Raw genomic sequence first — 13,571 nt, forward strand, 5'->3', positions numbered from 1 at the left:
AAAAATAGAAGTTCGGGACTTGAATTCTTATAAGTGAGCTCTACCACACGATCTAGAGTAAGAAGAAAGAGTGACAGTCTTAAATGCCATGTAGCCTCTTGCTTATAAGTGTGGTGCATGACACACCCATAAACAAGACTATACTAGACACGGCTTGTAGACTCCCTAGGACAAAACTACTCTGATACCACTTTTTAACGACACAAACCGATGGGCCGCGACATGCACCCGGTACCTTACTTAACCGAGTACCAATGTAACGCATCTTTCTTATTACATCATCATATACACGTGACATACGGGCCTAATAGGCCAACATGATCATTTATAAATTTAAAACCTAGGCCGTACAATCTTTTACGTACACGACATATGTCTACAAGCCTCTAAGAGTACATAAATATCATAAAGATCGGGATAAAGTCTCGCCGTTCCAAACAATACATGTCTAAATCATACTAACCAAACACGCAACACCGAAGCAAATGGAGCGCACCAACATCTTCCGCTGAGCTGATAACCTACTTAAAGGGCTCTCGACCTGTCTATCTAGACCTGCGGGCATGAAACGCAGCGTCCCCAGGCAAAAGGGACGTCAGTACGAAATAATGTACCGAGTATGTAAGGCAATATACTAAAGGTTGAAACTGAACTGATAATATAATAATTGAATGTAACTAAGAGTCAACAATAATCTGAAGATATTCTTACCTGCTGATAATGACTCAGCTCTCTCAATATAGTAAGTAAAATAACTATCCGGCCCTATAAGGCTTGGTATACATATATATGTGCTCTGTCGTAGTAGGCTCGCTCATAAGCACTCGGCCATACTAGGCTCTGTATCTCGACCAACTGGGTCCGTTCATAAGCACTCAGCCACAGTAGGCTCGGTATATATATAACTGCCCTGTCGTAGTAGGCTCGCTCATATGTGCTCGACCATACTAGGCTCTATATCTCGACCAATTGGGCTCGCTCATAAGCGCTCGGCCATAATAGGCTCGGTATATAACTTACCATCTGATCAGAGGTTGCCCAATAGGGGCCTGCCCATCGATTATAGCTTGATGATAATGAAAATATTGTAATACTGTATATATAGACTCTCTGCTCTCTTGACTGGAAGAAAGAAATACTCAATTGAATATAAAATCCTGATAATGAGAATATTGTAACTTAGAAGGCTAGAAAAATATACGTAACTTGCGAGACTAGCAAAATATACGTAAATTCCGGGATATAAATTTTTCTTTATGACTCGTTATCAAACTTGTGTAACAACGAGATCATGCCAAAATAAAGGAAGAGCTTAGCCTTAATACCTGTTCCTTAAATTATTTGATCGAAATGAAGTTTCTGCTTCCGTGAAATATGTTGGAACGAGAAAACGAAGCTTCTGCTTCTGAAATTGGAACGAAACTTTGCTTGAATTTTGTTGGAGTTGGACGAATTTGCTTCAATTGTAGCCTTTGTCTTCGAATTGGAATATTTCTGCCTCAACACTTCTTTGAACGAATTTCCTTAGAATCAAGACTTTTAATTCTTTAACCTTTCCAATTAAGACCAAAAGCTCCCCAACGTTATTTTGGTTTCAAGTCTTAAGAGGAAAATGTTTATGCTTTTCTCAAGTTTGGTAACCAAAAACAGAATGGAACATTTTGGCTAAAGATAAGAGTTTTGGATGAGCTTGTATAAGTCTTTCTAAGACTTTAAGTTATTATTATGTAGCCACCTAGCAATGTGACTACTTAGTCGCTTTCTAGGCTTTGTGGCTTCTTGCCACATGTAGGGGGTTAGTTTATTAATTATTTTTTTATCCACTTATTAGTTAATCGGGTAATGTTATGTTACCCAGTAATTAATCAATTACCCGCATAATTTAAAAATTACACAAATTACTTAAAATTCTATTTATTTTAAAAATACTTCATATATACGTTATATATTATACTATCGTGGTCATATGGTACCTTGCATGGTACTAGTTTATAATTATCAGGTATTAACGCTCGGCCCGTATTTTATCCCAAATCGACAACCTTCAACGAAACTCATTTTCTTAATTCGTGTACCCTTTCCTTCATGGTACTTAGTTATTGCTTGTTATAAATTGCATAAATGTGCTAATCTCCAGATAATCTCATCCCAGAGTCTACGTCAATTAACTGAAGACGAAATTTTAGCGTAGGAAAAACGCGAGATGTAACACCTCCGGCATATTCACCTACCTTTACAAACTCCATTTTATTGTTCATATTTTATCTCTTTAATCTCCTCAATTTGATAGAAACATAAGTTAACTTAAGCAATTGAGTCATGGATTTAGGTTGGAATAATTTTAATACTTGATTGGAGAGCTTGATATTCGCCAATACCATTTTTCGTACAAAGAATTTTCTCTCCTTTTCTTTTCGATATGGGTGTGTGGGTTTTTTTTTGTGAGTATGTGAAGGAAAAATGGTCAAATTAGAGGTGTTAAAGTGGAGTGGTAGGGGAGGTGGTTCTAATTTTTCAGAGCTAGAATTTATGGGTTTAAGGGAGGTTATGGTTGTGACTGCCTTCCATAGTGGCGAGCTGCGAAAATAATGTTGAAGGAAGGCGGAGAAGATGAAATGAAAAAAGAGTGAAAAAAGGAAAGAAAAAGTATTTTAAAAATGAAATAGTGCAGTATTTGATACATGACGCATGTTAACACAACTCACCACAAGGCTGGTTCGGTATTTTGAAAGAGGTATTAAATTTAGTTTAGATAAGAATAGTGGGTTGTTAAGACCCCGTAAAGTTAAGATGTGTAAATATTTTTTCAGAACAAATTTAATGGGGTCTTTATGCATTTTCTCCAATTTAAAACTCAAAGTATAGATCACAAATATTAAAGACCAATTAACATTCTATTAGCACAATTCCACAACTACAATAAACGTTCCTCTTTTTGCTTGCATTGTCTCATTTTAAACTCTTCCCATGTTCAGAACTAAACTTCAAAAACTCTGCTACCCAAGTTCCATTGAATTTCCCACTGAAACAACTTCCCACTACCTTCACCATCGAATCAATACATTCCTCTCCAATAAAACCTCAGACCTCAAAACGCTTCATCAATCCCACGCTTTCATTATCACAACAGGACACACAAACAACGTTTACATAGCAGCAAAGCTTATTTCTTTATACGCTTCTAACAAACACCACCTCATTTCTTCGAAAAAAGTGTTTGATTTAATTAGTGTTAAAGACCCTTTTCTTTGGAATTCAATTATAAAAGCTTATTTCTCCAATGGGTATTATTCAGAAGCGATTGAGCTGTACTCCAATATGCGGGGTTTTAATGCTTTGCCTAACCAGTTTACGATTCCCATTGTTGTTTCTGCTTGTGCTGAGCTTGGATTGATTTCTTATGGCAAAAGGATTCATGGGTTAGTCTCAAAATTGAATCTTTTTCACGGTAATAATGCTGCTGTTGGATCATCTTTGGTTTATATGTACTCGAAATGCGGGTTTATGGAGCATGCTGCTGATGTGTTTGATGAAATTACTGTGAGAGATGTGGTTTCTTGGACTGCAATTGTAAAAGGGTATGTGGAAAATGGGGAGAGTGAGAAGGGGTTGGAGTATCTTTGTTTGATGCATAAGAATGGTGAGAGTGAGGTGAGGCCGAATTTTCGGACGTTGGAGGGAGGATTTCAAGCTTGTGGAAATTTAGGTGCATTGGTAGAAGGGAAATGCTTGCATGGGCTGACAGTTAAGTCTGGTTTTTGTAGTCATCAAGTTGTTCAGTGTTCTGTTCTGTCAATGTACTCGAAATGTGGGTCGGTTGAAGAAACATATTGTTCGTTTTGTGAGGTTGATGAGAAGGACTTGTTTTCCTGGACATCGATAATTGCTAATTATGCAAAGTTTGAGTGTATAGGTGAGTGCATTAATATTTTTCTGAAAATGCAGGCCAGTGGGATAATTCCAGATGGGATGGTAATTAGTTGTGTGCTTTCTGGTCTAGGTAATGCCTTGAGGACTTTTGAAGCTAAGGCTTTCCATGGATTCATCTTGAGAAGAAACTATGTTGACGATCACATGGTCTGTAATGCATTATTGGCCATGTATTGTAAGCTTAGACTCTTGAATTTGGCAGAGAAGATACTTGATGGAGGAATTGGACAAACCACAGAAGCCTGGAATATGATGGTTGTTGGCTATTTCAAGGCTGGGTTAGAAGGCAAGTGCATTAATTTATTCAGAGAAATGCAACACTTGGGAATTGAATGTGATGTCAACAGCTTGATATCTGTAATTTCTTCTTGCTCCCGGTTGGAAGAATTCCATTTAGGCCTGTCTGTGCATTGCCATGTAATTAAAAATCTGATGCTTGAAAATATTTCCGTTGCCAATTCTCTAATAGATATGTATGGAAGAAGCAAGAATCTGACTTTATCATGGAGAGTCTTTTGTACTATGGCTGATAAGGATGTTGTCACTTGGAATACAATGATGACTTCCTATATTAGTTGTGGAAAAATTACAGAGGCCTTCGGCCTTTTTGATAAAATGATTGCAGAAAGCTACAAGCCTACTATTGCAACGCTGCTGATTTTGCTCTCTGCTTGTTCTCAAGTTTCGTCCTTGGATAAAGGAGAGAAAGTTCATGAATACATCAAGGAAGTTGGGTTTGAAAAGAATACTTTGCTTGCTACTGCTTTGACTGATATGTACGCGAAATGCGGACAGCTAACAAGATCCAGAGAAATATTTGATTCAATGGATAAGAAAGATGTCATCTCTTGGAACGTACTGATCTCAGGCTATGCTATGTATGGAGAAGCAAAATCTGGTATAGAATTTTTCAAACAGATGGAACAGTCAGAAAATAAGCCAAATGAACTGACTTTTCTTGCTGTTCTCTCAGCTTGCGCTCATGCAGGGTTGGTCGAAGAAGGAAAGTCCATATTTAGCAGAATGAAAGATTATTCTTTGATGCCAACCCTGAAGCACTACGCTTGTATGGCTGATCTTTTAGGTCGTTCTGGTAATTTGGATGATGCTGAAGCTTTGGTTTTGTCCATGCCAATTGCTCCTGATTCAGCTATCTGGGGTTCTTTACTAAGTTCTTGTAAAATTCACTCTCAGGTTGAGAAGGGTATAAGAATTGCAAAACATGCTATTGAATCTGATCCAGAAAATGATGGGTACTATGTAGCAATTTCTGACCTATATAGTTCTGTAGGAAAGTGGGAAGAGGTTGAAATGGTGAGGAAAATAATGAAGCAACGAAAAGTGAGGAAAGAAGTTGGCTGGAGTACAGTATAAATTTCACAGCTATTTGTTGGAGTCTTTAGCAACTCAAGTCATGGTAGCATCAATGTATTGAAGATTTGGCGCTACTAAGGTTTTATACTTGCAAGAGTTGTTCGATAAACACCATGATTTCTGCTGTATAGTTTGCTTTCACGTGGTGGAAAACAATGGCTAATTGGTGGTAGCGTTGAGATGGATTTCAGGTGATGTCCAGGTAACGAGCCCTATATTTCAGTGGGCTGAGCGAGAAGGATGCATCCATTGATCATGCCTCTTGTTCTTTGGCTGATGATAGTAATTTGATTTTGGGCTTGTAGGATGAACAAGTTGCAGTTTCTTTTATCCTTTGAAGTTCACTCCTTCGACAATGTATCTATGTACGAGAAAGGGGAAACTTTTATGTTCTCCATGTTCATTTTGGTACATTGGAGCAGCAACAAATGAAATATGGCTGTACACTTGATTAATGTCTACAGCTACTGCATTTCTGGACCGGCCCTAGATTTGGAACTTTGAGTGCATCGCTGAAGTTTCGGAGCTTGGATATATATTAGGAGGTACATAAATGTTTGGCCATTGAGGCTACCAAGTCAATTCTTTCCATGGATTATGAAAATGTGAATCTCTTGAGGGCACAGCCTTGAGGTAGGCAAGAAATGTCTCTAAAGGGCAACCCGGTGCACTAAGCTCCCATTATGCGCGGGGTCCGGGAAAAGGGCAGACCACAAGGGTGTATTGTACGCAGTCTTATCCTGCATTTCTGCAAGAGCCAAGAAAAGCCTCTAACGCGAGAAATTATCTACTAAATTTTATGTGATGGCGTCGCTGGTGTAAGACCCACCATGAATGGCGGAGCTTGTGGTCTCTAGATGGAGCTTGCATACGATAAGGTGGTGTGAGGAGACAAAGAACACCAAAGTTATTTCTCTCCATCAGCCAAGCATTGGCAGACAAAGCTAGCTAATACCTCTGCTGTAGAGAGGTAGCAAGTACCGATAAAATAACTGAGGCATGTCAAGTTACTTGATAAAATAGTCTAAGGCGTGCGAAAGTTAATCTAAAATGCACCATAATTTCTCAGGTGTTAGGACTAGAATGTACTATTAAACAGTAGCCTCACTCAATCATCAAGCGACTTGCAATTATGAAAATTGGGTACTTCCTACATTTGTTTTGTCTTGATGGATCAGTGATGATGACATATATCTGTTTAACACTTCAACCTTTTAAATTACCAAACACTGCATATTCGAGTTTTAAGGCTTTATTTTTACTCTTATAGGCAAGTTCCGTAGTTAGGGGGGAAAAGCTAAGTCTAAAGTACCAAAAATATATTACTCTATATGTTTAGACCTTAAGAGTATATATTTGAATAGAAGAAATGATCCTAAAAGATCTCATCCGACTTCAAATCATCAGAACTTAAGTATTGACAAATGACAGCGACTTTTAAGCATACTATTTAAAATATATTTAAAGATTAGTCAATTTGCTCAAACTTCAAGTTTAAACTTTAAAGTTCAAATTTTAGGTACTAAAGTTCAAAAATTATGTCCAAAAATCAAATCTTATGTCTTGAATTTTAAATTAGTAACTAAAAAATTCAAGGTATTTAATCTTGAAGTTTGGTAAATTGATTAATATTGTGATATGAGGCTTAAAAGTGGCTACTAATACACTTCTCCAACCATTTCATTAACTTGGGTAAACATAAATACGAACACAAAAAATTAACAAGACAAATACAGCACATTTCCAAATATTAAGTACCAAAAGAAATCAAATAAGTAACATATAACAAAATGTTCATTCACCAGCATAGGAAATAAAAAGAAGAAGAAGCTACATTTGCCTATTAGCAGCTTCAGTAACAAAAGGCAAGTAAGGAGTTTTCCCAAGGATACAACTAACAAGCCCATAAACAAAACACCCCACAACAAATACAAAAAGCCCATTATGCATCATCATTGTAAGTTTCAGCCCAATTCCAGATTGACCCGGAGAGAATATCCGTTGTATCAACATCGGTACCACCAATAAAACGTCAAGTACAACCGCTTGAAGCGCATTGAAACGGGCGTAACGGTTTAGACTCTCATTCCGTACAATTCCCAAGTAGAGAGCGAAGAAGGTGACAAAGCTAGCGTATGGGATTGAACGGTAGAGTGAGAGAAGGGGAAGAATGGGCTGAAATGGGAGAGTTAGGGATGGGTATTGAGAGAATAAGAAACGGCCGTACTGAAGGCCGTTGAAGAAGGGGAGGAAGTAAGCTACGGCGGAGATTAAGCGGTCTGTGGCGGGGATTGGGTTGTAGGTGGCGGAGATGGAATTGAGCTTGGTTTGAGTTCGGGTTTGGGCCTGGGGTTGGAGGAATTTGGGGATGGTGGGTTTGAGGGGGTGGGGTGTGAGAGGGGTTTTGGGGGTTAGGGTTTTGGGAGGTGGATGGAGAGAGAAACGGAGGAGCGGGATGGAGGCCATTTTGGAAATTGAGAGGTTTTAGGGAGCTCCCGCTGGGTATTTAGATGGATTTTTCTTCTGGAAAGTACAAAATGGACAGCACAAGGTACTACACAATGCAGTATGTCAATATTTGGCCTAAACCTAAACAGAGACACATACTAACTATATATATAAAATATATAGACACTCAAAATTGGCACCAAATTTCAGTTCATGAGACACTGTTTTCTTAATAATTTGTTCGTTAGTATTGTTAAGGTATTTAACTAAAATTTGATGACCTAAGTGGTGGTTTGATATGACGGATAAACAAAAATAATCTTGGGACTAAAATTTGTACCGTTGTATTCTTTGTTTGATTACTAATTTTGGGATAAGTTATCCCTGGACTAAAACTAATACCATGATAACTTATACCTACCAGAGATTCAATAATAATTCAAGTATAAGTTATTCCAAGATAAAACAATAAAATTAACAATCCTAGGATTAATACAACACATCAGTAAGTCAATAAGAAATAATACCAGGATAACTAATCACAACATAACTAATTTCAGTATAACTTGTCTGTTGCGGAAGCCAAATGTATAGAGTGTGAATAAGTCACAACTACTATACCAAAAATTATGACAACCACCAAATAATAAATAAGACAATAAAGCAATAATAAAGGGAACACCAGAATTTACGAGGTTCGGCTAATTCTGCCTACTCCTCGGACACAACCAAATATTTTATTCCACTCCAAAATACAAGTGAAATAATACTAAAGAGAGAAGATACAAATGCCTTAAACAGATGAGAAGGCAAATGAGAGGTGTGTTTCAATCCTAAACATTAGGCCTTCTTTTATAGGGGAAAAATCCCTTCCAAACTTAACTCCCAACCAATGTGGGACTTTGGCATTTTGCCAAACTTCAACAAATCTCCACCTTGGCAAAATTCCACATTTTCAATTCTCTCTCAATAACAAATTTTGGTTGTGTCTTCATCTTCAATCTTCAGTGTTCAACAATGTTGATCAAATCCAAACAATGTTGAAACTTGACCGCAGTCACCACCTTTGTCAGCATATCAGCAGGATTCTCTGTAGTATGAATTTTCTTCACCGTGACTCCACCTTCTTCTATGATTTCTCGTACGAAATGATACCGAACATCAATGTGCTTCGTCCTTGCATGATAAACTTGGTTCTTCGCTAATTGAATAGCACTTTGACTATCACAAAAAATTGTGATACCTTTTTGTTCAACACCAAGCTCCTTTAGCAATCCTTGAAGCCAAATTGCCTCTTTCACAGCATCTGTAATAGCCATGTACTCTGCCTCTGTTGTAGACAAAGCAACTGTTGACTGCAAAGTAGACTTCCAACTAACTGGTGCCTTTGCAAAAGTAAACACATAACCAGTAGTTGATCTTCGTTTGTCCATATCACCCGCAAAATCTGAGTCACAATATCCAACTACAGACTGATTGTCTTCCTGCTCAAAAACTAACCCGACATCTACAGTATTATGAATATACCGTAGAATCCACTTCACAGCTTGCCAATGCTCCTTCCCTGGATTGTGCATATATCTGCTAATAACTCCAACAGCTTGTGAAATGTCAGGCTTTGTGCAAACCATTGCATACATCAAGCTACCAACAACATTTGCGTATGGTACCTTTGACATATACTCTCGTTCAGCTTCATCCATTGGCGACATAGTAGTACTTAGCTTAAAATGGGAAGCAAGTGGAGTACTAACTGGCTTAGTCTTGTCATCTATGCCAAAACGTTGAAGTACTCTCTTCAAATATTCCTTTTGAGATAAACAGAGTTTCTTTGAACGTCTATCTCTAATTATCTCCATGCCAAGAATTTTCTTTGCCTCACCCAAATCCTTCATCTCGAACTCCTTCTTCAGTTGAATCTTCAACTTATCAATTTCTTCCGAATTCTTGGAAGCTATCAACATATCATCAACATATAGGAGAAGATATACAAAGGAACCATCTTTAAGCTTGTGCAAATACACACAATGATCGTATTTGCTTCTCTTGTACCCTTGCCGCAACATAAACTCGTCAAATCGCTTGTACCATTGTCTAGAAGATTGTTTCAATCCGTACAACGATTTTTCAAGTTTGCACACCATATTTTCTTTTCCAGCAACTTTGAATCCTTCTGGCTGAGTCATGTAGATTTCCTCCTCCAAGTTTCCATGTAAAAACGCAGTTTTTACATCCATCTGAACTAGTTCCAAATCCAATTGTGCTACCAAAGCCAACATAATTCTAATGGAGGAATGTTTTACAACTGGAGAAAACACTTCATTGTAATCAATTCCCTCCTTTTGAGCATATCCTTTGGCCACCAATCTTGCTTTGTAGCGAACATCTACTTGGTTAGGAAATCCTTCCTTCTTTGCAAATACCCATTTGCACCCAATTGCTTTCTTTCCCTTCGGGAGATTGGCCAATCTCCATGTATGATTCTGATGAAGGGACTGTATTTCATCATTCATGGCAATCCTCCACTTATCTTCTTCTGAACTTTGGACAGCGTCTTTATAAGTAGTAGGAACATCATCAGCTACAATTGAGGTTGCACAAGCAACCGTCTCTATGAGACGAACAGGTTTCGTTATTGTTCTTTTTGGCCTGCTGGTTGCTATTGATTCAAGTTGTTGTTGAGATTCCTGAGTTGGAATCTCCTCTACTGGCTCTCCTTCCAGAGGGTAATCTTCATTTGTTTCCTCCTCTGCTTCTTGTGTAGGAAAAATAAATTTTCCCTCAAACTCCACCTGCTTAGAAGCACCTTCATTTTGTTTGGTATCTTCTGTTACCTTATTTACCATAGCAAATTCATCAAAGGTAACATCTCTGCTGAATATTACTTTCTTTGTCATAGGGCACCATAAGCGATATCCTTTGACTCCAGAAGTAATTCCCATAAAAATAGCCTTCTTTGCCCTTGGATCCAATTTTGACTCCGTCACATGATAATATGCAGTTGAGCCAAACACGTGCAAAGAGTTATAATCTACAGCAGGTTTTCCGTACCATTTTTCAAATGGTGTTTTGCCATCAATAGCAGCAGATGGTAGACGATTAATGAGGTGACATGCATATGTAATTGCCTCAGCCCAAAATTCTTTGCCCAAGCCAGCATTGGACAACATACACCGTACCTTCTCCAGCAAGGTCCGGTTCATACGTTCTGCCACTCCATTCTGTTGTGGTGTATGTCTAACAGTGAAGTGTCGGACGATGCCATCATTTTCACAGACCTTATTGAAATGATCATTTTTGTATTCACCTCCATTGTCTGTGCGAATACACTTGATCCTCCTGCCTGTTTGATTCTCCACCATCGTCTTCCATTTGAGAAAAATTCCCAGCACTTCATCTTTGTTTTTCATTGTATACACCCACACTCTTCGAGAAAAATCATCAACAAAGGTTACAAAATAGTGCTTCCCACCCAATGAAGGTGTTTTGGAAGGACCCCAAACATCAGAGTGTACATAATCCAAAATGCCTTTAGTATTATGGATCGCTGTACCAAATTTAACCCTTGTCTGTTTCCCTTTGACACAATGCTCACAAAACTCCAAGTTGCAAGCCTTTACTCCTTTTAACAATCCTTGATCTGATAGAGTTTTCAAGGATTTTCCTCCAGCATGTCCCAAGCGCATGTGCCATAGCTTGGTTGCTTCTGCCTCTTTGTCGTCACTGGATGTTACTGTCGCTGTCCCAATAACTGTACTGCCACGATAGCGGTACATATTATTATTCTTCCGATTAGCCTTCATTACCACTAGTGCACCGGAGCATACTCTCATCACTCCATTTTCTGCAATGATTTTGAACCCTTTTGATTCTAGGGCTCCCACAGAGATGAGATTCTTCTTCAAATCCGGTACATATCGAACATCTATCAATGTTCTGATCATTCCATCATGGTTCCTTAATCGTATTGAACCAATGCCATATGAGGTAAGAGGGCTGTTATCCGCTGTGTGGATGACTCCATATTCTCCTTCTTGAAATTCCATGAACCAGTCCCTGTTGGGACACATATGATAGCTACAAGCCGAGTCCATCAACCATATGTCTGATGATGTTGATGACTCTGTTGTAACTAATGAGAAGTCTGAATCATCACAATCAGCTACATTTGAATCCATAATGGCCTTTCCATTGTTATGTTTGGCCTTATTCTTCAACTTCGGACAGTCTTTCTTCCAGTGCCCTTTTTCTCGACAAAAGGCACATTCATCTTTACTGGGTCTGGATCTTGACTTGGATCTTCCCTTCTTTGTCCTCGTTTGATTTTGAGGACGACCCCTCACAAACAGTGCTTCTCCTTCTCCGCCCTTCTGTTTTTCTCGCTTTCTTTGTTCATAGCTGTACAAAGCTGAACAAACTTCTCTGAGAGAAATTTCGTCATTTCCATGGAGTAGAGTAGTTTCAAGGTGCTCGTACTCATCAGGAAGTGACGCCAACAACATTAAGGCCAAGTCACCATCATCATAAGTTGTATCCATATTTTGCAAATCTGTGACCAACTTATTGAAACTGGTGATATGTTCATTCATCGTGGTACCAGGAACATAGGTGAAGTGAAACAGTCTCTTCTTCATGTACAATTTATTTTGACTGTTTTTCTTCAAAAATTTATCCTCCAGTGCTTTCCATAATTTACTTGCAGAAGTTTCCTTTGTGTATGGATATTTCTGCTCTCTAGCAAGGTAGGATCGAATGGTACCGCAAGCAACACGGTTGATAATTCTCCAATCTTCTTCTCCAATAACATCTGGTTTCTTTTCTTCAATGGCCAGATCTAGCCCTTGTTGAAAAAGGACATCTAGAACCTCGCCTTGCCACATCCCAAAATGTCCGGACCCGTCAAATATTTCGACCGCAAATTTCGCATTTGACACAATTCTTGTCATAAGCGAAGATGCCAATGATGACGTATTGTTGACACTTGATGTAGATTCTTCTTGTTTATTGTCTCCCATCTTTGACACAAATATTATTTAATAGCTGACGACACAAATCAAGATTATTTCCTTTCTGGTGTGGAAGATCAGACTAAGCTGCAACCACAGAGCATACTCAGACAGAACCTTGACTCAGTTACCAAGATAAATCTTTTCTGATGTGGAAGATCAGACTATGCTGCAACCACAGAGCATACTTAGACAGTACCTTGGCTCTGATACCAATTGTTGCGGAAGCCAAATGTATAGAGTGTGAATAAGTCACAACTACTATACCAAAAATTATGACAACCACCAAATAATAAATAAGACAATAAAGCAATAATAAAGGGAACACCAGAATTTACGAGGTTCGGCTAATTTTGCCTACTCCTCGGACACAACCAATATTTTATTCCACTCCAAAATACAAGTGAAATAATACTAAAGAGAGAAGATACAAATGCCTTAAACAGATGAGAAGGCAAATGAGAGGTGTGTTTCAATCCTAAACATTAGACCTTCTTTTATAGGGGAAAAATCCCTTCCAAACTTAACTCCCAACCAATGTGGGACTTTGGCATTTTGCCAAACTTCAACATTGTCTTCAAAACAAACGGCTCCTAAGTGTCCATCTACTTATTTCGCTTAAAAGAATTGATTTTTTAAAAATAAATCAATTAATGATAAAAAAAAATACTTGCTATTTTTCAATTAATTCAACTATGATTATAAATGGCTTGACAAAACAAATCCGAATTCGCCTACCTGTCAATATCTAGATTGCATATGTGAGGGAAGGCGTATAAAAATACAAAAACATTTACCAAATAGAAAAATAAA

At 38.2% G+C, this 13,571-nt stretch overlaps 2 protein-coding genes across 2 annotated transcripts; one reads left to right on the forward strand and one right to left on the reverse strand.

The window, feature by feature from the left end:
• Window positions 1-2,937: 2,937 nt before the first annotated feature.
• LOC104238407 (pentatricopeptide repeat-containing protein At4g39952, mitochondrial) lies at window positions 2,938-6,459 on the forward strand. The gene has a single exon (XM_009792757.2). The coding sequence runs from the start codon at window positions 2,968-2,970 to the stop codon at window positions 5,302-5,304; it is 2,337 nt and encodes a 778-aa protein (XP_009791059.1). The 5' UTR covers window positions 2,938-2,967; the 3' UTR covers window positions 5,305-6,459.
• A 563-nt stretch (window positions 6,460-7,022) lies between these two features.
• LOC104238400 (protein TIC 20-II, chloroplastic) lies at window positions 7,023-7,840 on the reverse strand. The gene has a single exon (XM_009792744.2). It carries the CDS (start codon window positions 7,768-7,770, stop codon window positions 7,135-7,137), a length of 636 nt encoding a protein of 211 aa, XP_009791046.1. The 5' UTR covers window positions 7,771-7,840; the 3' UTR covers window positions 7,023-7,134.
• Between the last annotated feature and the right edge of the window lie 5,731 nt (window positions 7,841-13,571).

Source organism: Nicotiana sylvestris, chromosome 5 (assembly GCF_000393655.2).
Source record: "Nicotiana sylvestris chromosome 5, ASM39365v2, whole genome shotgun sequence".
NCBI lineage: Eukaryota > Viridiplantae > Streptophyta > Magnoliopsida > Solanales > Solanaceae > Nicotiana > Nicotiana sylvestris.